At 34.9% G+C, this 26844-nt stretch overlaps 1 protein-coding gene across 1 annotated transcript in view; it reads right to left on the bottom strand.

Annotated features, from left to right (window-relative positions):
• LOC123551799 (intersectin-2-like) overlaps positions 1 to 26844 on the bottom strand; it is a 108082-nt gene that overhangs the window by 21922 nt on the left and 59316 nt on the right. Inside the window, exons 26-34 of the mRNA XM_053542215.1 lie at positions 15125 to 15246; positions 12192 to 12298; positions 11485 to 11563; positions 11098 to 11205; positions 10388 to 10486; positions 6598 to 6765; positions 5733 to 5804; positions 5043 to 5180; positions 647 to 845 (exon numbers count right to left, since the gene is read on the bottom strand). Coding sequence (XP_053398190.1) covers positions 647 to 845; positions 5043 to 5180; positions 5733 to 5804; positions 6598 to 6765; positions 10388 to 10486; positions 11098 to 11205; positions 11485 to 11563; positions 12192 to 12298; positions 15125 to 15246 — 1092 coding nt within the window. The remainder of the gene's footprint in view (positions 1 to 646; positions 846 to 5042; positions 5181 to 5732; positions 5805 to 6597; positions 6766 to 10387; positions 10487 to 11097; positions 11206 to 11484; positions 11564 to 12191; positions 12299 to 15124; positions 15247 to 26844) is intronic.

Raw genomic sequence — 26844 nt, 5'->3', positions numbered from 1 at the left:
CATAGTTGTATTGATTCAATTATGATCTTTACCATTAGAAAAATTAATTTTAGCTATAATGTAATGTTCTTTTTGAAATTTTGATGTCAAATTTTGTAAGAATTTTGAATGATGCTATTTTGTTCGTGTTTTTTGTTAATGACATAAGATTGTGCGTACAATCATGCAGAATGGACCATCCTCGATATCTTTACACCAACACACCTGGGGGAGAACCTTACAAGAATGCTACAGACCAAGTTTGATGTAAATCCATTAAGCTGTTCATGAGAAGCTGTTTAAAGGTGTATCTATTTATACCTCAAGCAGCCCCTAAAAGTGGCCAAGTACTCACATCTGAATAAATTTGGGGGAGAACCTTACACTGATGCTACAGAACAAGTTTGATGAAGATCAAACAAACAGTTCATGAGAAGTTGATTAAAGTTAATTCTATTTTTATCTCTGACGGTAGTTTCAGAGGAGAAAATGTCTAAGTTAAAATGCAGAATGATGCCATACGATACCTGACAATGCCAGACACTGGACCATCCATCAATACTAACAGTTCACCCTGTACAGGTGAGCTCAAATGGGCAAGATCAGCATTTATCTTAGTTGATAATAATAACATTATTTTTTTCAAAAATTTCTGAATTATACGCACAGCTTATTGCCTTTTCCCGCTTTTTCCTTTCCGTGTCAAGGTAATGTCTTGATGCAGTTTCTAAATGCCGTACCCACGTATCACGTTCAGACTGGTTGTGAGATTTCAGATTGTATACACGATCTATGTGTGATATTGTAAACGATTCATTATCATCAGTATTTGGCTTCTTGATCATCACTTCATTCAGAAATATCGGCTGTAACACAAAACAATAATAAATGCATGTATTGTACACCTATATTAATTCTGTCAAAAATACTGCTTGTATTTCACAAGTAAATATGAACAGGCAGAAAAAAATCTGTATTGTACCTTTTGTATTGTATGTTGCCAGACTACTTTCATTTAATATGCATGAACTGACACAGATCACACAAAAACTTCACTCACTTCTATTTTAACATCAACAAACATTGAAGATTTCATTCGATAACAAAACAACAAACAAAAAGGTGGAGGTATATAATAAAAGGGTCATTACAATAGTAGCTAGATCTGGGATTTTGCACTTGTGAGATCTGATCTGGCAAAATCCACTCGAGCCAACCACAGCATCTTATATCGAGCTACTATTACAATAAACCTATTGTATTTTACAGGCCAGTGAACAGAAAAATTATCTCTATTCTGGATTTTTTTCAGATTTTAAATAATCAGACTGATAATTATCCAAGGACATTAAATTTAAACAAATTTTATTTATATTTCAGCATATTCTTTTTGTTACATTTTTTTAAAAAACAGATATAATTTAAAGTTAAGTAAATAAGCACTTCATGCTTTCAAGAATTGAGTAAAATCTGCAGTGAAATAAATAGTCCAAGATTCTGAGAGTCAGGATATTAGACAGACAGTGCCAAGATAGAAAATCTTGGAAGTTGAAAATTATCAAAACAATTATAGTCCATAAAAATATTCTGAAAGTCAGTATATTAGCCAAACAGTGTCAAGATAGAGAATAAAAGAAGTTAACATTTTACAGATGACAATGTGACACGTGTAAACAAGCAACCAATCGAGCGATGTGACCTTTGGAATGCTCCAGCTTTTGGGGTCACAAGATTCATGGGCACTGGTATGCAACAGTTAAATATAGCTTCAACTAAACAAGAGGACCATGATGGTCCTGAATCGCTCACCTGCCCCCACATTAACTGAGTATGACGTCGTTTTTTCTATTATTTGACATAGTGACCTAGTTTCTGAGCTCATGTGACCTACTTCTGAATTTGACCTAGATATCATCAAGATAAAAATTCTGACCAATTTTCATGAAGATCCATTGAAAAAATATGGCCTCTAGAGAGGTCAAAGGGTTTTTCTATTATTTGACATAATAACCTAGTTTTTGAAGGCATGTGACCCAGTTTTGTACTTGACCTAGATATCATCAAGGTAAACATTCTCACCAATTTTCATGAAGATCTCATGAAAAATATGGCCTCCAGAGATGTCACAAGGTTTTTCTATTTTTAGACATACTGACCTAGTTTTGATCGCATGTGACCCAGTTTCGAACTTGATCTAGATATCATAAAGGTGAACATTCTCACCAATTTTCATGAAGATCCATTGAAAAATATGGCCTCTAGAGAGGTCAAAAGGTCTTTCTATGTTGAGACCTAGTGACCTAGTTTTTGACCGCAGTTGACCCGGTTTCAAACTTAACCCCGATATCATCAAGATGAACATTCAGACCAACTTTCATACAGATCCCATGAAAACTATGGCCTCTAGAGTGGTCACAAGGTTTTTCTATTATTTGACTTACTGTCCTAGTTTTTGACCGCATGTGACCCGTATTCAAACTTGATCTAGATATTATCAAGATGAACATTCTGGCCAATTTTCATGCAGATCCCATGAAAAATATGGGGTCACAAGGTTTTTCTGTTATTTGACTTACTGACCTAGTTTTTGATCGCACGTAATCCAGTTTCGAACTTGACCAACATATCATCAAGATGAACATTCTGACTAATTTTCATACAGATCCCATGAAAAATATGACCTCCAGAGAGGTCACAAGGTTTTTCTATTATTTGACCTAATGACCTAGTTTTGGACCGCACGTAACCCAGTTTCAAACCTGACTTAGATATCATCAAGATGAACATTCTGACCAATTTTCATGAAGATCCCATGAAAAATATGGCCTCTAGGGAGGTCACAAGAATTTTCTATTTTTAGATCTACTGACCTAGTTTTGGATGCAGTTGACCCAATTTCGAATTTGACCTAGATATCATCAAAATGAACATTCTGACCCATTTTCATGCAGATCCCATGTAAAATATTGCCTCTACAGAGGTCACAATGTTTTTCTATTTTTGACCTACTGACCTAGTTTTGGATCGGACGTGACCAAGATGAACATTCTGACCAATTTTCATGCAAATCCCATGAAAAATATGCCCTCTAGAGAGGTCACAAGGATTTTCTATTATTTGACCTACTGACCTAGTTTTTGACTGCAGTTGACCCAGTTTCAAACTTGACCTAGATATCATCAAGATGAACATTCTGATCAATTTTCATGCAGATCCAATGAAAAATACGGCCTCTAGAGAGGTCACAAGGTTTTTCTATTATTTGACCTACTGACCTAGTTTTGGATTGGACGTGACCCAGTTTCGAACTTGACCTAGATATCACCAAGATGAACATTCTGACCAATTTTCATGTAGATCCCATGAAAAATATAACCTCCAGAGAGGTCACAAGGATTTTCTATTATTTGACCTACTGACCTAGTTTTTGATGGCACGTGACCCAGTTTCGAACTTGACCTAGATATCATCAAGGTGAACATTCAGACCAACTTTCATGAAGATCTTGTGAAAAATATGGCCTCTAGAGAGGTCACGAGGTTTTTCTATTTTTAGACCTACTGACCTAGTTTTTGATGGCACGTGACCCAGTTTCGAACTTGACCTAGATATCATCAAGGTGAACATACTGACCAACTTTCATAAAGATCCTATTAAAAATGTGACCTCTAGAAAGGTCACAAGCAAAAGTTTACGGACGCATGCACGGACGGACGACGGACGCAGCGCGATCACAAAAGCTCACCTTGTCACTTTGTGACAGGTGAGCTAAAAAGGTGCTCCAACTGTAAATATTAAATTATTTTAGAAACAGGAGCATCTGTGTCTGAAGACAATTTACAACATGCATTTACATGTTCATACAAGCAATCTTAAAGTTAGTAAATAATATAATTCTTTATACATAATTATTATATATTATAATACTTTTAACATTTGCAAGCATAATTAATCTTCAATGATTCTTACCACAAGTATTGGCCATGACTAGGGACTAGAAAATTGATATGTTATGTATCTGACTGAATCTGCTCAGTAGCTCCGAAAACAAATGAAGTTATGTATGTGTTCTCTTTTTAATAATAATACCTTAACCCTTAGCATGCTGGACACAACTGATTCTCCAGCTGCCTTTATGACCAGTATGGATCATGATCAGCCTGCACATCCGTGCAGTGTGATCAAGATTTTTTTTTTTTTTTTTTGGATTAAACGTCGCACCGACACACACATGATTGGTCATACGGCGACTTTCCAGCTTTTACTGTTCCCTATTCAGTTAGTATCTTTCTGGTAAGCACCCCTTTTAACAGTCAATGGTACTGCCCAAATTGAAAGATGGCCAATTTCGTTATAGAAATTGAGCAGGGTAAAGGTTAAAGACACCTTATTAATATATATTGCTTTATAAAGCGCAAGTTTCATACACCACTACATACTGGCTTGGTAGAAAGTATGATGGTTAACAAAAACTAACTGTCATAGCGGGTGGATACACTGCTGACCTTGTTAGGCAAAGACAGGAAAATGAGTTTTATGAAATTAAAAACAACTTTATAATCTCTTAAACATCAGTATCTAAATAAAAGCATACTAAAAACTTGAAGGATTTGTTACTGTACATGGTACAGTTCAACTTTGTACTCATCTGTTGATAATAAACAAGTGTGCAAAGTTTCAAAGCTATTGAGTTAATTGTATTCAAGAAAAGTGAACCTAAACAAAAACTCTGATCCAGAAATTCAAGTTTTGCAAGCATAAAAGAGACATAATTCTGACCAAATGCAGGTGAAAATTACAGTTCTTGATCTATTTATTCAACTGAAGATTTTATCAAGTGTGTAAAGTTTAAAGCTATAGCTCTATAAGTCTTTGAGAAAAAGTGGACATAAAAAAAAATCTTCACAAACGTCAACACAGATGCTTACGATCAAATTACGACAATACCTCACAATTTTTTTTTTTTTAATTCAGACAAGCCAAAAATGATGATAACCATGATATTAACAGAAATAAAATAATTAAATTGGATCAGTGGTATAACTTTCTACAAAACTACTTACAGTTTTATACATTTTATATTGCACTTGGCCTGTAAGATCAAACACACTATGTGTAGCATTGTTGAGAGGTCTATTTGAGGTGGTCAGTAGTAGAAAATCATTAAATAGGAAAGCTGCAAGCTCCTTGTTACTTTTGCTCTGAAAAAAAAAGAACCAAAAAGATAAAAAAAAAGATTAATTTTCAAAAATGTATGTCTCCCACCACTGAATACATTAACATTGCAAAATGCCACACATCAAGGGCCATAACTCCATTGAAAATCACTGACCCATAACATTCCAACAATATACATAACTAGGCTTGGCACAGATAACTCCTGTGAAGTTTGGTGGAATTCCAACCAGAGGTAAAGTAGAGGAGCACAGATATAATAGAATTTGACAAATCAAGGGCCATAACTCCACTGAAAATTAATGAACTGGAACATGTCAAAGAAATGCACAAACAGGCTCGGCAATGATCACTTTTATGAAGTTTGGTGTAAATCTACCTTGTGGTGTATATGCAGTTGCAACGACAAACTTTGTGACATACAGAAAGAAACAGACGGACAACTCTTCAATATATAATATATCTACACCACTGGGTAGGAGACATTATAAATGTTAATACTAAAGACAATAATATCTGCCACAATGTAATTTATTCAATCAAGTCGTGTGATCAGTGAACAGAAGTAAAAATCTTACCTTATAAACAACACCAGTATGCAGTAATTTTCTTGGACCCAAACAATTTGTGACAGAATTAAAGGTGATTTTCTGTAAAAAAAGAAAACATAGAATAGAAAGAAGAGGGTCATTGACCCTAAAGCTCTCACCTGTGTACAAGGCTTCAAGTGTTTGTATAACGTAATGGTACAAGTACAATGTTAGGTTTCTTCTATGTTAGCCTATATTATAACATGTCACACACATTTTTGAACCTAGGGCAATAATTTGAAAAATTACAGTAGACAGTACAACTCTAATATCACATGCCGAATATCAAGGCACTAGCTATTATTGATTCAGAGAAGAAAATTTTCGAAGTTTCTTATATATAAGCCTATAGTAAGTACACTTCACACACAGGGGCGTCTCATCTGAGCTTCACAGCTTACTTAAAACAATTTAGGTAAAGGGTTTTGCAAGGAAAATATGTAAAATTAATACATGTAATATGGGGGCAGCTAGATTTTTTTCATTCCATTTCTTTGATTTAATACTAATTTCAGAACACATAATGACAGCAAATTAATCCACGTAATCCTAGTTTTCGAACCAGTGATTTTTTTTATAATACACAAAAAAATAAAATAAGTATCCATATAATACAGAGGTGGAGGACAAATCATTGTTGACTTATACTCTAGTTCAAACAATACACAGCACATTTTCACATTTTTGACCAATTTTACATCCAATACTTCCAAAGTTAAGAAATCAAATTTTGAGACCAGTTTGAGAATAAGACTTTGCCATAAGCTAATTTCAAAACTGTAAAAGAACAACCAATCAGATGTCTGAGTTTTGAGACTTGTTTCCATTCTCTGTTTTTTAAATGATACCATACCTCAGGGAGGCCATCACAGTGTACTTTCTGTTGTATCCACTCCAGTCTGTCTGAGTTCTCTTTCTCTCTCACTCCTTCATTCACCTGACTACACAACTCCTGACACGTCTCCAGGGCCTCTACCAAGTGGGTGTGGTCTGGATGACCCACAGGGGTGTGTTTCAAGATCTGTGGAATGAAATATCAATGTTGTAAACGTTCGTTAAAATTATCCTCTCAACAATACAGATAAACACATTAAAATACTGGTGTTGAGTTGTAATTGAAAGGAAAACTAACAATGTTCTCAGACAATCAAAACAAGAGGGTCATCATGGCACCAAGTCGCTCACCTGACCTTGACAATTCCACTGTGATTTTATGTATGACACAGTGAATCATGAATGGTAACAACTGTGTTTAGTATAAAAAAACATATGATAGGTCAACTACCCCAACTTCAACAAGAGCTGTCCGTAAGACAGCCAAGCTCGACTATTCGAAATATTGTCCCAGAGGCAGGAAAATATTACCTAAAAAGGTTAAATATCAAAAGAGTTTTAAGTTCAAAAGGGGGAATAATTTGACCAAAATGCATTATCAGTTATGGGACTTGCTGCTATCAACTAGTTTTATAACCCCCTAAGGCACATGTGAAGTTTCAATTCAATATCTGCATTAGTTTTGGAGATAGAAACTCGCATGTAAAACTTTAACCAGAATTTTCTAAGTCCAAAAGGGAGCATAATTTGCCCAAAATACATGCCAGAGCTATGGAACTTGATCCAGTGAGGTTAGTAATTGATCTAGAAAAAGAAAAAATAAGTTTCAAATCTATATGCCTTTTAGTAATAGCTGTATGTACTTGCACGAAAAACTTTAACCAGAATTTGCTAAGTCCAAAAGGGGGCATAATTTGGCCAAAATGAAGGTCAGAGTTATGGGACTTGGTGCTATCAACTAGTTTTATAAGCCCGAAGACACACCTGAAGTTTCAAATCAATATCTGCATTAGTTTTGGAGATAATAACTTGCATGTAAAACTTTAACCAAAATTTTCTAAGTCTAAAAGGGGGCATAATTTGCTCAAAATACATGTCAGAGTTATGGGTCTTGACCCAGTGAGGTTGGTAATTGATGTAGAAAAAGAAAAAATAAGTTTCAAATCTATATGCCTTTTAGAAATAGCTGTATGTACTTGCACGCAAAACTTTAACCAGAATTTTCTAAGTCCAAAAGGGGGCATAATTTGGCTAAAATGAAAGTCAGAGTTATGGGACTTGCTGCTATCAACTAGTTTTATAACCCCGAAGACACATGTGAAGTTTCAAATCAAGATCTGCATTAGTTTTGGAGATAGTAACTTGCATGTAAACTTTAACCAAAATTATCTAAGTCCAAAAGGGGGCATAATTTGCTCAAAATACATGTCAGAGTTATGGGACTTGACCCAGAGAGGTTGGTAATTGACCTAGAAAAAGAAAAAATAAGTTTCAAAGCAATATGCCTTTAATTGATGGCTGTATGTACTTGCATGCAAAAACTTAACCAAGGTGTGACGCCGACGCCGACGCCAGGGTGAGTAGAATAGCTAGACTATTCTTCGAATAGTCGAGCTAACAAACTTAAGAGTGGACCTTACAAGGTTGCTACTGACACTGTACTGAAGATAAGCAAAGCAGCTCATGGCAAAAAGTCACTAAAAGATACTTTTGTTTATAGCTATAGTGGCCCTTTAAAGAAGCATGCTGACCCCATTTGAAGAAATTTTAAAAGAACTTCTAGATCAAGTATGACGAAGATCTATCAAGTTGTTCATAAGAAGTAGTTACTTCTTTTTTTTATTTCAAGTGGTCTTAAATATGGACTTAATGCCCCCATTTGAACAAAATGATGGAAGGACCTTATAATGATGCTAAGACAAAGATGAAAGTCCGTAAGGGTTTTATGAGAAGAAGTTGTTTGAAATGTTCATAGCTGAAACAAAGCTGACCTCACTTGTTGCTAAATCATCAAATGCATGTTCCCTACAAGAAATCAGTATACAAAAGGTTTACTGCTTTAGTAAGTGACATCACTGGATACTCATTATGAATCAAATAGATATTTTAAAAACTGCATCCTTTTACTGTCTTAACTTAGTAACTAAACAAGAGCTGTCTGTAAGACAGCCAAGCTCGACTATTCGAAATACTGTCACAGAAGCAGGAAATGATTACCCAAAATGATAAATATCAAAAGAGTTTAAAGTTCGAAAGGGGACATAATTTGACCAAAATACATATCAGAGCTATGGGACTTGGTGCTATCAACTAGTTTTATAACCCCGAAGAAACATATTAAGTTTCAATTCAATATCTGCATTAGTTTTGGGGATAGTAACTTGCATGTAAAACTTTAACCAGAATTTTTTAAGTCCAAAAGGGGGCATAATTTGCTCAAAATACATGTTAAGAGTTATGGAACTTGACCCAGTGAGGTTGGTAATTGACCTAGAAAAAGAATAAATAAGTTTCAAAGCTATATGCCTTTTGGTAATAGCTGTATGTACTTGCACGCAAAACTTTAACCAGGATTTTCTAAGTCCAAAAGGGGGCATAATTTGCCCAAAATACAAGTCAGAGTTATAGGACTTGGTGCTATCAACTAGTTTTATAACCCCGAAGACACATGTGAAGTTTCAATTTAATATCTGTAGTAGTTTTGGAGATAGTTACTTGCATGTAAAACTTTAACCAGGATTTTCTAAGTCCAAAAGGGGGCATAATTTGGCCAAAATACATGTCAGAGTTATGGGACTCGACCCAGTGAGGTAGGTAATTGATCTAAAAAAAGAAAAAATAAGTTTCAAATCTATATGCCTTTTAGTAATAGCTGTATGTACTTGCACGCAAAACTTTAACCAGAATTTTTTAAGTCAAAAAGGGGGCATAATTTGGCCAAAATAAAGGTCAGAGTTATGGGACTTGGTGCTATCAACTAGTTTTATAACCCCTAAGACACATGTGAAGTTTCAATTCAATATCTGCATTAGTTTTGGAGATAGTAACTTGCATGTAAAACTTTAACCAGAATTTTCTAAGTACAAAAGGGGGCATAATTTGGCCAAAATACATGTCAGAGTTATGGGACTTGACCCAGTGAGGTAGGTAATTGATCTAGAAAAAGAAAAAATAAGTTTTAAATCTATATGCCTTTTAGTAATAGCTGTATGTACTTGCACGCAAAACTTTAACCAGAATTTTCTAAGTCCAAAAGGGGGCATAATATGGCCAAAATGAAGGTCAGAGTTATGGGTCTTGGTGCTATCAACTAGTTTTATAACCCAGAAGACACATGTGAAGTTTCAATTCAATATCTGCATTAGTTTTGGAGATAGTAACTTGCATGTAAAACTTTAACCAGAATTTTCTAAGTCCAAAAGGGGGCATAATTTGCTCAAAATACATGTTAGAGTTAAGGAACTTGACCCAGTGAGGTTGGTAATTGACCTAGAAAAAGAATAAATAAGTTTCAAAGCTATATGCCTTTAAATGATAGCTGTATGTACTTGCATGCAAAAACTTAACCAAGGTGTGACGCCGACGCCGACGCCGACGCCAGGGTGAGTAGAATAGCTAGACTATTCTTCGAATAGTCGAGCTAAAAATTAATTCTGTCCTTTTTTATCTTTATTTTGATTTAATGAAACGTCACACTCTCTAAGGGTGTACCATATATTTGGACTCATAAAAACACAGTTGAATTTTTAATCATTCAACCTCTACTTAAGAACATATGGCAGTTTACGCATGTAAGAGAATCAACATACCTTTTCTACTAAGAGAGGATATTTGGTTATCCTCTGCATTGGTTTCAAGAGAAAACTGCTCAGCGGCATTCCCTTGGTTTTAGGATTCTGAACACATTTCTGTAAATAATAAATAATAATAAGACCGGTAACAAATGGAGTTTTCTAGATTTTTCTCAAGTACGGTAAAGTATAACTGGTACAGTGTCTTGTAGTCAATATACTAAACATAGGTACTGATTGTATGAATACTTTATACCGACCCTGAAAGAAACGGCTAGTCAGAAAAACAGTTAGAATCAAAAACAGCACACTCAATGAAGTATCCCAGCAGCAAATAGACATTTTTTCAGATGCTATTTTAACAGGAGCTGTAAAACTGTTGACTTCCAAACTAAGTCGTGATCAATGTACCAATGAAAAGCTACAACTCACTCTCCCTCTCTCTACCCTCATGCTTGATCTTTCTATCAATTTCTCCCCCTCAATTTTCCCTCTTGATTTTTCCCTTTCTCTCTCTAGATCTCTTTCCGCCTCCAGCTAGATCTCTCTCTATCTCTAGCTCTCCCTCCCTATGTCTCTCTTTTTGATTTCCCTCTCTCCTCCATTCTTTTTCTTGATCTCTCCCTCACTCAATCTCTTCTCTCGATCTCTATCTCTCTTGATCTCTCCCTCTCTCGATCTCTATCTCTCTTGATCTCTCCAAAAAATTGTAAATCACAAAGACTTACCTTATGGATTTCGTTAAATTTTGGGTTAGATTCTGAAATTTTCTGTAATAATGCCGCAGCATTTAACTGACAGCTACAGAACCTGATGTAGGCGGTCAGATGTGGTATCTGAAATATACAATAATGAACGGTAAATCAATATATAATTCCAGTAACTATAGTATTTGTTAGTGAAACACAATTCATTTGAAAATATGTGTTTTTAAAACACACAAGTCTACTTAAGATCTGGTAATTCAGTGAAGAGTTCAAATTTACACAAGTGAAAGACTTCCATCGCCAACTTTATAGCTTTTTATCAATCTAATGGCTGTAAAATTCATACTATTACTGGTAATTATCGAGTCATATTGGCTACTAGTCTAAGAGATTTCCACATTTACTCACATTTTCACATAGAATATCTCCAATACTGTTTATCACTTGTCCAACGCCACCACACATTTTCTTACGAACCCGTAATGCCCTAAAAATGAAATTAGTTAACTATATGTAAAGACAACACCAGAGATTAAAGCATATATGAGCCGTGCTATGAGAAAACCAACATAGTGGGTTTGCGACCAGCATGGATCCTGACCAGCCTGCGCATCCGCGCAGTCTGGTCAGGATCCATGCTGTTTGCTAACGGTTTCTCCAATTCCAATAGGATTTAAAAGCGAACAGCATGGATCCTGACCAGACTGCGTGGATACGCAGGCTGGTCTGGATCCATGCTGGTCGCAAACCCATTATGTTGGTTTTCTCATGGCATGGCTCACATTGTAAAATTAGTGAAAAAGCGAGTCCAATAACTGAACTAATGGGACGGCACTGTCCCAATTTGATTATCATAAAAGACCAAAATACAAATTTTGATAGGATGCCATATCAAATTTCTTGCAAAAAAAAGTAAATCATCAAAGTTTTGTCATGTCCGACTGCTTTACCCACTACTGCATATTAACTAAATGTTACTGGAACACATCAAAGATGTCTATGACAGTGTGGCAGTCAGATCTTTGCCTGTGGTAAGCCCAGAGTGCGGTCATTTCCAGGATTTCTAATTATTGATTTCTTTGGTCTTACAATATCTTTCATACAAGAATGCTCACTTTTGTAATTTTGTATTGCACACAATCAGGTCCTTCCAGTTCACAAATATTGCTTGCAGTTGTTCTTCTGTAAGAGCTCCACCCTCGGCTAATGGTTTGTAAAATGCCTGCAGTAGAAAGATATAATCTGTAAACTTAAGAACTACAGTCAACTAATGGTTATAACCTAATCCATATTCCTTTGTCTACTCAGAACTGTGTTCTTAACCTTTACGCTGCTAAATTTAAACAGACTGGTCCATCATTCAATTTGGGCAGTACCACTTATTATTCAAAGGGGTGTTCACGGAAAATTTACTGACAATAGCTAACAGTGCAGACAGGCTGATCTTGCACTGGTTGCAAAGGCAAAATCACTTGCCAGTCCAGCAGGCTAAAGGTTAAAATTTTAGAGTAATCTTCTAATTGTCAAAGGAATGAAATAGTACACTGGTCTGTTCTGGTGAGAATTAACTGTAGTTGATAGGAACCAAGACCTGCTTTAATTTGTTGCATACAGTCATCCTGTGACTGTTCCTTCAACAAGTTTTATTGGGAACAGTCCATACACATTCTAAACATTCCGGAGCACTCCTTTATTTCACTCATTGACTGAGTGTGCAGAATGTCCAGAGCAGTCAAAGGAATATGACCTTGTTGTTCGAAGGGAAATCTTGTTAACCTGTGCTAATCACTGGGACATTAACTTTACAGGGCAAGAATACCTGGTACATCTAAAATATGGAGTAAAGCCTGTTGCTTACTGTCATACTTTCTTTATACTAATAGCAGTCACAAATAACCACATAATTAATTTCAACTGAGATATTCGTAATTAAAGTTTTCTTTATATGCAGCAGAGGATATTCATTCTGCACTAAAGTACCAGATTTAATTCTATAACTACGATTACCTTTTACAAGAGGCATTCTCTATAAATTCCATACATACTAGAGTTTTCTTAGAAGGACAGAACTTTACAGTACATTTAACAAATCTTCTAACACAACACTTGGTGTTCTGCCAATAGCTTAAACAATATGTGCTGTACATATTTGAGGTTTGTGAATGTCATACAGAAATTTCAATAAAAGAAATTATGCCGTCTTAATAATTTTAATCATTATACGACTACATCCTATCTTTAAAAAGTCACCAAAAACATATCTTTTTTTTTTCTCAAGCACATTTCATTTATCGAAAAAACAAATAATAAACCAAGTTTTGTCAAAGCTAGAAAGAAAAGTAACCTTTTTGAGCATATTTTTGATAAAAGTATTTGCACATTTGCGTCCATTTCATAGTTTCGCTCATTTAAAGCTACTGGCATATACTTTCAGTCACTATTGTTACTTGTAAAAAGGTTCACATACTCATAATTTGATGTACAAAGAAAGTATGTCTGATATTGGAAAATCACAAAAAAATGTTAAATCCCTTAATAAATATTTGTCCAACATATTGAAATGCTCATTTCATTAATCCGTTTTAGTGTCTTGAGAAGAATTACCCACCTTTTGTTATATATTGGCTGTAACAGGGTCAAATTGCAGTATTTCATGTCAGAACTATTACTTCATATGTCACTTCAAAAAAATGCAAACTAATTAACCACAAAATGTGAATGAGTAACTTTAATAAACATTATTCATTTATTAATTTGTATTTTGTGACTTTTTCATTATGGGTTGAGGTATCAAAATAAAATTATGTGATTGCATAGTTCTATTTTTCTGTAATTTTGATATGTTTTTCACAATAAATTTTCCTTAATGTGTTAAAAACTTCATAAGTGTACATTATGAAGTTTAGAAGATATTGGCAAAATCTAAATTGTTGCCCCAGAGGATTTGTCTAGAGTATAATATAAAAGAGTGCTACTATGACCACTACATATGGCAAGACAAAAATAGTTTGATTTTGTATTACCAAACACCTCTAAAAACAATAGTTATGTAATGTGCATTTTTCTTCTGTACTAAGCCCAACAGACTTACCTCTAAAACAACAGATGTTCCTTCAATATTATAAAGTTCATAAATTTAACATCTTCATTTACTTGCCATGTGAACAATGTTTCCAGACTTACCTCTAAAACAATGAGATGTTTCCAGACTTACCTCTAAAACAATGAGATGTATCCAGACTTACCTCTAAAACAACAAGATGTTTCCAGACTTACCTCTAAAACAATGAGATGTATCCAGACTTACCTCTAAAACAATGAGATGTATCCAGACTTACCTCTAAAATGATGAGATGATTCCAGACTTACCTCTAAAACAATGAGTTGTATCCAGACTTACCTCTAAGACAATGAGATGTATCCAGACTTATCTCTAAAACAGTGAAATGATTCCAGACTTACCTCTAAAACAGTGAGATGTTTCCAGACTTACCTCTAAAACAATGAGATGTTTCCAGACTTACCTCTAAAACAACAAGATGTTTCCAGACTTACCTCTAAAACAATGAGATGTATCCAGACTTACCTCTAAAACAATGAGATGTATCCAGACTTACCTTTAAAATGATGAGATGTATCCAGACTTACCTCTAAAACAATGAGATGTATCCAGACTTACCTCTAAGACAATGAGATGTTTCCAGACTTACCTCTAAAACAATGAGATGTATCCAGACTTACCTCTAAAACAATGAGATGTATCCAGACTTACCTCTAAAATGATGAGATGATTCCAGACTTACCTCTAAAACAATGAGATGTATCCAGACTTACCTCTAAAACAATGAGATGTACCCAGACTTACCTCTAAAATGATGAGATGATTCCAGACTTACCTCTAAAACAACAAGATGTTTCCAGACTTACCTCTAAAACAATGAGATGTATCCAGACTTACCTCTAAAACAATGAGATGATTCCAGACTTACCTCTAAAACAATGAGATGTATCCAGACTTACCTCTAAAACAATGAGATTCCAGACTTACCTCTAAAACAATAGACATGTCCTGCATGTATGTTTCTTCAGTATTAATGAGTTCATGGATGTAGCTCTGTCTTTTACTCTCCTCAGCTGAGGTAACTGCCAAAACCTGAGGATCTGTTGACCCTGTATCATGTACAGAATGTATAAAAGATAACATACAGATACTGAAAAACTAAGAATTGTCACCGACTGAAAACTCATTTGATTGATCAGCCGACAATACCAAATATGCATCAACATATAAACTAAACTTGCAGTTATGTTAGATTTTAGGCTTTGAAAAAACAATTGAGAATGGGGCAAGGGCGGGCTGGAAGGTAAGAACTGTATAATTTCTTATTAAACAACTCCTAGAAATCACAAGTCCATAGTTTTTCCTACATAACAAGACTTAGTCTATATTTAATATGTTTGCCGGGCTAAGTCAAAACTTGAAATAAAATCTTTCAACATTTACTTCTACCATATAACAAAACACTTACTGAATCAATGGCATACTGGTCAATATTGTGAAATCATTCATTTTCGGGGACACAAAATTTACAGAAATTCTAAATTTTTGCAGCAATAAACAAAAGACTTGTCCAGTCAATCAATAATACTTTGATAAAATTGTATTTTACAACGAGATTTACCTTGCTGTATTTATACAGATTTCAAGTAATAGATACATGTACGTAAATATTTTTTGGCAAGGGCATATGGAGGCGGAAGAAGAAGACAGTTATTCTAGGATTATAAAGCATAAGATTTTTTGTTACTTCTTGTAAATGCAGTAGGTATACCAATGAATTCCAAAGTCATATGGCAAATAAAGTTTGCAGGATAACGTCACATCACAGCTAATGCAGTGAACAATTTTCATGATTCTATCTTACATGTCAAGCAGTAGCAGCCATCAAATATGATTCTGTCTGTGCAGCATTTTAAGGTTGTGAGAACAATATACTATATAAAAGACTATTATCAGGTGTTGTTCAATCACAATGCACATTTCAAAATTCTTTACATAAGACATATAAGGAAATCTGGTATTTGCACTTGATAATTCACATTGAACTGTGGCCTTAGCCTTGAGCTGATATGGCTGCAACAGGGATTCTGCATGATGTAAACATCTGACTAAAGTTTCAAGAAAATCTTTCAAGGGAGTAAGGTCATATGGACACGAAATCCAAGACCAATACCTTTAGTAGGTTAAGATTTCAATCATACCCACAACTGGTATTTAATTGAGGTCTGGAAACCGTCTTCATGAGGTTAACATCTGACACGTGTATCATGTAAATCCTTAAAGACATTTAGGACATATACTAAACAGCAAAACAGGAAATCTGACTACAGATTCTATATTATTATAGTCCCGATGATGTGAACATATAACCAAAATTTCATGAAAATCTTTCAAAAGATTTATTACATGTGAATCCCTGGATAAACAAAATTTGAATATAGATTCTACACCTTGTCTTGATAATGTGAACATTTAACCAAAATCCTTCAAAAATTTATTGCATGTGGATCCCAACCTTGCAGTGAATACTTGGTGGACAAATGAAAATCCTTCAAGAGGTCTAAGAGATACAGAATCCAAAGTTCAAACCTCTAACCCTAACTCTACTTAACCCTGGCACAACTGGATCATGGATTATACAAATTGTCTAGATCAGGTTCACATAAAAGTTTTATGAAAATCATAGATTAACCTTTAGCCTGCTGGCGGCGAGTTATTCTGCCTTTGCGACCAGTGCAGACCAAGATTAGCCTGCACATCCGTGCAGGCTAATCATGGTCTGCACTGTTCGCTATTCAGTCGGTAAATTTTCAGTGAACACCCCTTCAAATACTAAATGGTACTGCCCAAACTGAATGATGGACCAGTCCATTTTAGGAATTTAGCAGGCTAAAGGTTAAGAATAAACAGGTGAGATATAAAATCAGGATGAATGGACAGAAAACATGTAAACTATCTCACTCCATCTTTGTTGTGAGCTAGTAATAGTATATACTGCATAATTGCACTCAGAATTTCCATGCAGTTTTCCAAAGTTGCTGGACCATTAGGTAGATAATTTTTGTCTAATCAGTGACAGTATCAACCTTAATCAGAACAATTGTTTGATCTTTATTCTAACTTGATGTTAACATTTTTTTTAAAAAAACATGACTAATTTGAGCTTACCATGCTGTGTACACTACACACTTTCCCCAAAAGGGGTTCTACCTAATGGCATGTTCACATCTAGGGCTATCACTGACCATGACTAATACCCCCCACACTGCTTGGATACAGGGAAAGTAAAATGTAATGATCATGACCTTTAAAGTGCAACCTTTGACCTAGTGACTGGTTTAAGCCCTCTGCATGCTGTCTTGATGAGGTTTCTAATAGTTCCTAATTTATGAAAATTATTTCAGTGGTTTGTAAGAGCAGACACAATAAAGTTATTTGACCTTTGACTTATAAGTGTGACCTTGACCTTTAATCTAGTGGCTTGGTTCATGCATGATTCTTGTTATATTGTGATGAAAAAGATTTTAGTGTATTTATTTGAAATCAATATAACACTTTGAACTAAAGCTTTCTGACTTCTGACCTCCAAGTGTAATCTGACTTCTGACCTCCAAGTGTGACCTTGACCTTTACCTTATTGGTCCTGGTTGTACATTCTGCATGTTGTCTTGAGGTGGACAACTGATGGTGGTTTTATCCAAATCCTTGTTTAGAAGACATGGCAATGACCAAAATCTAAGCTACTTGATCCTTTACCTCCAACTGTGACCTTAGCCTAGTGACCCCGGTCATTCCTTCTGCATATCATCTTGATGAGGTTAAAAGTTGACCCTTGTTTCACAAAAATCCTCTTTACAGTTAAGATAAGGAGCAGAAAAGAAATCAGGCTATTTGACCTCCAAGTGTAACCTTGACCTGAGTCGTTGTAACCTGTTTCATATGTGACAATAAAGTCTTGTGAACATTTATTTGAGAATTCAAAAAACTGTTTCAAAGATATGCTTCCATACATGAATTACAGAGGGACAGACCAATGGACATATGTGACTCCAATATAGCCCCAATATACTTAGTGTCTGGGGGTATAACAATCAATTCTAGCAAACAGCAGCATTTCAGAACAACAATACCCTATATTTCAGTTCATATTCAATTTTATTTTGACATTACACATTTATAATAAATACACAACATATAAAGCTATTGCCTTCATAACACTATACATGAGCGCTAACAATTACATTCCGATAACATAATCACACATGGGGTATCTACTTATCAACTGCTATACAGCCAATCAAAATGCAAAGCTCTCTTCAAGCTGATCACTATATCTTAAGCATCAAATATCAATTTTGGTTTATGTTAGAAAATGTGCTTATAAGTTGGAAAATGAAACAGACACACAGATAGACAGACACAATGCCGGACAATGCCTAAGCAATGTACTCTCATTTCAAACTTTGCTCAGCCATGTTTAGACTTAGGTCATTAGGACTATTTAACCTCATAATATTTTTCTTAATTTGTTTCGTAATATTACATAACTTATGTAATTGTAATGGTAGACATGATATAGTTCATTACATACTGAACAAGTTATACTTAAAACAGTTAATTAGTTTATTTAGAAATATTTTCAAAAAATGTAAAGGGTGCATAACAAAGTGAACTGATATAATGTTGTAAGATTCTTTCACTAGCTGAAGGTGCAGACTAGAATATCTCGGAAATTTTGAAATTAAATACTTACAAAGTTGAATACAATTTTTATTTGAATTTTTTTTTTTAATTTGAACGGTAGAAATTTAGACATTTTTCTCAAGTGTACAACTGTTTATTTCATTTAATGATGCCATGTATATTCTTATGCACTGGGCCTTTTGGACGAAACAAGTCAAAAATGGGTGATTTTACTTCCCGAAAGAAAAGCAAGTATACTAATTTCAAAACTGAACTTTCTTACATGGTACAATGCCTTTTTACTTTTAACTGGCTATGATAGTACAAGAAACAAAACCACCGCAATGCGGAGCAATATACGCCGGAAGGTATGAACTTTGACCCCTAAGTGTGACCTTGAACTTGAAGTGAGCCATCCCAAACATACGCTCTGCATGTCGTCTCGATGTTGTGAACATTTGTGCCAAGTTTCTTTAAAATCCTTCTAGCATTCCAAGAGTTACAGAGTGGACAGTAACAACATATTATCTTTGACCCCTAAGTATGACCATGACCTTGAAGCAAGCCACCCAAAACATGCACTCTACACGTTGTCTTGATGTGGTGAACATTTGTGCCAAGTTTCTTTAAAATCCTTCTAGCAGTTCAAGAGTAACAGAGCGGACACGAAATTGTTAACGGATGGATGGACGGAAGGTCAGACAGGCACAGGCGTCATAACATAATATGTCCATACATGTGATCTCCAGCGCATTGTTGGAAAAACCAATCCATTACTATTTTTAGACCATGAATGTTATGTCCCCTTATGCAGTTACGCCATTTTCTTCCAATGTTTACCAAATTAATTTGCTACTAAAATCAGACTTATTTCATTGAAAATTGGATGAAAACACACACTCATTTATATGATAACATCAATCTTCATTATTTTGGTAAGGGTAGATACATGTTGATGCATTTCTGTTTTCTGTTTTTCATGTCAAAATCATTAATGATCAGTATTTTTATATGAAAGTGGGTGGGGTAAGGAATTTTACATAATTTATGAGTTGTGTTCAGACCAATTTAGAGCTTCGTTTTTTTTTTTCAGTCCTTGAGTAGAATAATGTTAATGCATGTCCACCACCATTTCAGACCTAAACTGAGACTTTGTTTCAACAAATTTAATCTGTTAAGAAAGTTTAAAGTTAGAACAAGAGGGAGCTTTTGTAAGACAGCATGCTCGACTTTTCGCAGTGATTGACCCTGAATTAAAGCTTTGCCAGTAAAAAGGGCAATTATAGCTTTGCCTGTAAAAGGGGCATAATAGTCAATAGCTTTGAATGTAACAGAGATATTTGACATTATATAAACTTTAACCAAAAAATGAAAGTTAAAAACTGACATAACTGTCAAAATTCAAATCAAGAGTTATGACGACTGTTTCTTCTGGTGTAGAATTATGCGTTATTGTGTGGCCTAAAATGTTGGATTTTGTCACTAAGTTTTGTGTCTACGCGCTTAATTTATGTCAATAAAAAACCTCCAGTTTTGAGACCCTAACTCCAGCTGGTAAAAGGCAAACCACCAGTTTTGGGATTCTGAACTTCTCACATGTATGATATGTCCCTTCGGGTGTATAAAAATGGGTAGATCTTTCTGCCTATAGTCTAAGTGTGACCATTCATATCCACTACAATTTATACTTAGGAAACATATATGTATGGATGGATTTTAACAACAGTTACTGTGAGCAATTGAAAATTAACCCCTTAAGCTGCTGGGTTTAATGTTTAAATGTTTAACTGGCCAATCAGAACAATAGCTAGATGTACACAAAATAAATACACAAGAATAGAAATCACCAGACAGTTATAAAATATACAAGTTTATATCTGTTCATATCATACATTGTAAATATATAAGATTATGAAAAGTATGAAAAGAAATGTACGGATACAGGTACAAATTATATTTAAGGCCGAAATAATTTGCTGAAAAAAATCTGCTTTTAAAGTAGTTTGTTTTTGATATCTTTGATAAGAAAGTCTTTAAATCAGTTGTTACATTCGTCCATAGCATGGCCTATTTTTCAAAGATTTCTTCAAAACATTTCCTACATCATATTTGATGAACAATAGCAATCCTGGATGAATCTTTCAAGTTACCAAAACTCCATCCTGTGAAGAATATCTATGAGACCTACTAAACAATTAATAAAACATACTGACAAAGTTTTGTCGGACTGATGCCTGACATTTAACAACTGTCACACTGAACAGTTACTCTAAAACACTGACGAAGTTTACCAGACTGGTGCCCAACACATAAAAATTGTCAGCATGAATTATCTGACACAGTGACTTGAAACACACATGAAAGTAAAATCATAAATTTGGCGTAATAACTATCCAATCAAGGATGGTAAAATGCAAGAAACACAATTTTCCAGCACATCAACCATATCTATACAGCATTTATAAATATTTTTGATACAGTTTGTATAATAATTGTAGATGAGCACATTTAAAGTTACATGTAACTTTATTAAAAGTTTGATAAATCTTGGCTTTAGATAATATCCCAAAACTTGTCACAACACATTCTCATTTATTTTATAAGATCTCTTACAAGGAAGAACTACTATGGCCTCACTTCTGAATGGCCAACAATTAAGTTAAAAGAGAAGACCTTACTCTCTGCCCTACTGGCCTTTTAACCTTTACCCTGCTAAATTTCTAAAATGGACTGGTCCATCATTCAATTTGGGCAGTACCACTTATTATTCAAAATGGTGTTCACTAAAAATTTACTGACTGAATAGCAAACAGTGCAGACCATGATCAGCATGCACGGATGTGTAGGCTGACCTTGGTCTGCACTGGTTGCAAAGGCAGAATCACTTGCGGCCAGTAGGTGTAAGGTTAAATAAGATCTATGAACTCTCACACTTCATAAATATCTGTTTAACAGAAAAGCTAAAGAATATATAAGAAAGCTTCTTTTATGTCTTACAACATACAGTGGTCCTTCATTTTTGTAAAATCAGTAACAAATAAAATTATAATAGCATTACTATAAACATTTAATCCACAAACTTAACAAAACTGTAAACAACGATAGAAAGGGTGCAATTTCATACTCGTACATACAGCACATCTCTATTATACATATTAGTCTGATAAGATTTGTACAGCAAGTTTGAGATGCTCCCTTAAGAAATAATGTATAGAAAAATCATGTTTTAATGTTATTAATACATGAAAGACAATGACTTCACAAGCGCATGGCCTGAGTGTTTTATTCTGGCCATGTATAACTGATTTTGAGTGTATTAATCTAAGTAAAACACGATTCTGCTATATATTATTTCGATTCTATTAAGCCCTTTATCTAAAATTGCTAAATTGTGTGAAAACTGTTATTTTTACATCTCAGGTGCTAATCGAAACAAAGAAAAGAATCTTGCATATACACCTATCCATACAAGTATGAAATTGCAAATTCTCCAATAACATATAAAGTCCAACTTGCTCTATGGCATTTTCAAGCATCTAAAATTAAAATCTTACAGTCAGATTTTGCTTAAAGTTAAACTTACAATACTTATGCAAGTTCCTTATAAGTGAAATGGATTCATGGCTGAGCATTCCAAGCAACAAATGATTTGATCACAACATTTTATCAAGATGGATCTTGTTGTCTTGCTTTACATTGTATCTAATTGATTGTTCTGAATCAGGACAGACTGAAAATCTAATTTGAGCCCTGCCATGGGAAAACCAACATAGTGGGTATGCGACCAGCATGGATCCAGACCAGCCTGCGCATCCGCGCAGTCTGGTCAGGCTCCATGCTGTTCGCTAACAGTTTCCCAATCAATGTTCCAGCATGGCCTGACCAACTGCGCGATCCAGCATGGTCTGGATCCAGCTGCGCAATGCCAGCTGTTTCTGCATGCAACGGCTCATTAGTTAATTTTCCTACAGACATGTCTTCTTCTACACTCACCAAAGCATTAAACTCATTTTATCTCAGTAATCAAACTGACACAAGAATGTGTCAATACAATTCTATGACCGAAAAGTCAAACAGTAGAAAAGAAAGTGCCAAGAGCTGTGTGTTTGTTGGTGGATAAACAGACATAAACAATTACAAGAAACTTGTGTCTCGATCTATATATGATAAAATATACCGGCATGAAACACTCATTTGCGTTTTTGACAGTTTCGTAATGCACATGCGATGGCATTGCAATAAAGTTATGGAATTTTAGTAGGACCTTTGACTACACTGCTCACACATCGCTTATTCCACATTCAGCATATTATTTTAAACCATGCTGAATGCAAGATAAGACGACATCCCATCAATCACATCATAAATATCTTTAACTCTAAGTGTGCCTTGACTTGAGTCACGATGGTCTTGCGCACTGCACGACGTTTACTGTGTCAATTCATGCAATGATTGAAAATCATCATGATGACAAGAAGGATGGACACGCCTCAATGACATCCTTAACGTCTAAGTGACTGACTTGACTACGGACTGGGTCTTGCGGCTGCATGTCGTCAAACTGTGGTACACATTACCAAGTTAGAAATCATCCATCGTGACAAAGAATGGACCAGACAGCCATCAATGCACTATTTTAAGTCTAAGTGTGACCATTGACCATCTTGAGCTAGGATGGTCTTACGCACTGCAGTCGTCTACTGTGGTACACATTCTGCCAATTATTTGAAAATCATCCACAATGACAAGATATGGCGACACAAATTGCGACAGACCGACAGACTGACAGACCGACAGACAGACAGACGGTTCAAAAACTATATGCCTCCCTTCGGGGGCATAAAAATGTGAATATACTAAGGATTTCTGTATTTTACACTCTCAACATTCTATTTTAATTTCCACATTTTGGCAGAATTAACAATTCCTTTTCAAACAAGAGCCATGTTAGACATGGCCAATCCCCCCGCCGGGCATATTATAATTGAAGGCAAAAGTTCCTGGCAAGTTAGTGTCTGAAAGTATTAATTTTGGGGAAAGCTTTGAAGAACCATTTAGTTGTGGTCCGCATCGGGGGTTTTAAAGATGTGGAAGAAAGAATAAGTCAGTGATGAGGTGGTTTACTGCTAAATTTTATTAATTTTCATGAACAGTATAGCTATGATGATTTTCTATTTTTCTACTGTAAAAAGAAGGAATGGAAAGCTAACAGGGAACACGAGTGCCAGAATGTCACAATATATGCCCGTCACAGTAAATTTCTTTACTCTAGCAGCTGTATTTGCAAATGGAATTTTAATTTTGTGGTTGTTTAGTAATCAATGTAAGTCTTTTGTTTTTCTAAGTCCACAAAAAAACTCCTTACCGGGTAGAGATATCTTAAAATACACCTAAAATTAGAAAATAACATCCATGTTGTACCACAGAAAGTGGTCTTGTTTTTTCCCTACGATCAATTAAAAAACAGTTACAATATAAGTTATTTATAGTAACAACTAAGGGAAGTTAAAAAAAAAAAAAAAAAAAAAAAAAAATTGTAAGTCCACACAAAAATCTTCACCAGGTAGAGATTGGTCAAAATACACCTCAAAACTGGATGTAGCATGCATGTTGTACTACAGAAAAGTGGTCTCGATTTTTCCCTACGACTAGTAATGAAAAAGTTACAATAAAAGCTATTTAAAGTAACAACAAAGGGAGGTAATTCTAAAGAAGGGAACTGCGCATGACACTTCGTCTCATGATGGTGTATAATAGTGCCAAGTTACATCAAAATCCCTCCATGCATGAAGAAGAAATGCTTCGGACAAAGTCATTCTTGTATCTGATCTTTGACCTCTAAGTGTGACCTTGAGCTTAGACCTAGGGACCTGGATCTTGCGCATGACACTCTGTCTCGTGGTGGTGAACATTTGTGCCAAGTTATATCAAAATCCCTCTATGCATGAAGAAGAAATGCTCCGGACAAGGTTTTCATTATTGTATCATTTAACATCTAAGTGTGACCTTGACCTTAGACCTAGGGATCTGGTTCTTGCGCATGACACTCCATCTCGTGGTGGTCAACATTTGTGCCAAGATATATCAAAATCCCTCCATGCATGAAAACGATATGCTCCGGACAAATTTTTTTAAGAAAATATGATAAAGGGGAATAACTCAAAAAAAGGCAAGATAGAGTTATTGTTCTTGCACACTGCACTTCCTCCCAATGTGTTCTATCAGTGTATGAAGTTTGAAGAAAATCCCTCCAGTACTTTTGGAGTTGTGCTCCGGACAAAATTTTTTAAGAAAATAAGATAAAGGGGAATAACTCAAAAAATAGGCAAGGTAGAGTTATTGTTCTTGCACACTGCACTTCCTCCCAATGTGTTCTATCAGTGTATTAAGTTTGAAGAAAATCCCTCCAGTACTTTTGGAGTTATGCTCCGGACAAATTTTTTTAAGAAAATATGATAAAGGGGAATAACTCAAAAAATAGGCAAGGTAGAGTTATTGTTCTTGCCCACTGCACTTCCTCTCACTGCGTTCTATCAGTGTATGAAGTTTGAAGAAAATCCCTCCAGTACTTTTGGAGTTATGCTCCGGACAAAGATCGTTGCGGACGGACGCACGCACGGACGGAGAGCATTTCTAATATCCCCTTCGCCTTTGGCGGGGGGATAATAACAGCCACAAGGCCAGAAGTGAGAAGCTCAATTTTACTGTTAACTTCTAATTTTGAGTGCCACAGAATGCACTATAATTTCATTTTTACCGTTGAATATTTGAGCATTTGTAACAATAAGTATTGTCTGCACCACAGCCTTTTGTTACCTTAAGTCACTTATCTTCTATAGAACCATTTAACATATCTCATTGCATACATTCCTTTTTTTATATTTCTCAGCTATATATAGTATAGATCTACATCATATTTATCACACGTGTGTAAGTTTTAATTATCATTATCAACAGCTTGCATCATTCAGGACTATTTAGGGAAAATTTAGTTACATATCTGCACAACGATAAATATTCACTGTAATACCCTTTGCATAGAATAACAGTTTTGGCTACTTTATCTATTATGACACAACAATTAAAACCATCAATTACTATTTGCCATACTGACAAGACTTTCAATCTAGTACAGGTTATATCTATACTTACTGTCTTCCAAAAGAACTAGGAACACAGTATAAGTCTCTATTTAGTTTATACTTATTTATTCTATTGATATTATAGACTTTTTTAATCACTCTCAAGTCGAATTCCCTTGAAAACTACAAGGTGAGGTTGCTCCCCAATGGAGCTCGGACCCATGACCTCTGAGTCGATTCTCCATTTGAAATCACACAAAACATACAATTATTTCCTAACCTTTTGAGGTAAAAGCTCAGAATCAATTACTATTTCATTTGACTAAAACATTACATATCACTGACTAAAATACATTACAAAATTCAGAAAAAGGTGCATATTTCCAGTATTTTTTGCAGAAAAATAGAAATTTAATGACCTGTGCCGGATGACTAGTATATATACAAGATAAAATATTAAGAACAAAGGGCCAGGGGCCACCTAAATATTTTCATCTAAAATGTCTAAAATATACTGGTCATTATTCATCAAAAAATAAAAGCTGAACCATACTGATTTTGAAATTATACAAGAAATTGATGCCAGACAGTTCTTGAATTAACTTTAAGCTCAAAGAGAACATAGAAAATATGCCCTTAACATTGCATTTATTGGTGGTTTAATGCAAAATGTACTAAAGTTCAAGTATGACTTTACCTGCAAATTCTGTCTACAAGCAGGACAGCATAAATATCTTGAACAAAGAATATCCAAAACAAAATTATTACTTCGACTTAATATCTGCATCAATTTTTTTAACACCGTGAAGTAATTTTCCTTTATACTTACAACAATGTCAGTAAATTACAGAGTATTGTCTACAAAAATAACCAAAACATGTCTTGATTTAAGTGGATCTTTATATTTTAACTTTAACTTGGCATTTAAATTATCCTGAATGT

This window comes from Mercenaria mercenaria, chromosome 4 (genome assembly GCF_021730395.1).
Source record: "Mercenaria mercenaria strain notata chromosome 4, MADL_Memer_1, whole genome shotgun sequence".
Lineage (NCBI taxonomy): Eukaryota > Metazoa > Mollusca > Bivalvia > Venerida > Veneridae > Mercenaria > Mercenaria mercenaria.
This window is presented reverse-complemented; position numbering and strand designations above follow the sequence as displayed.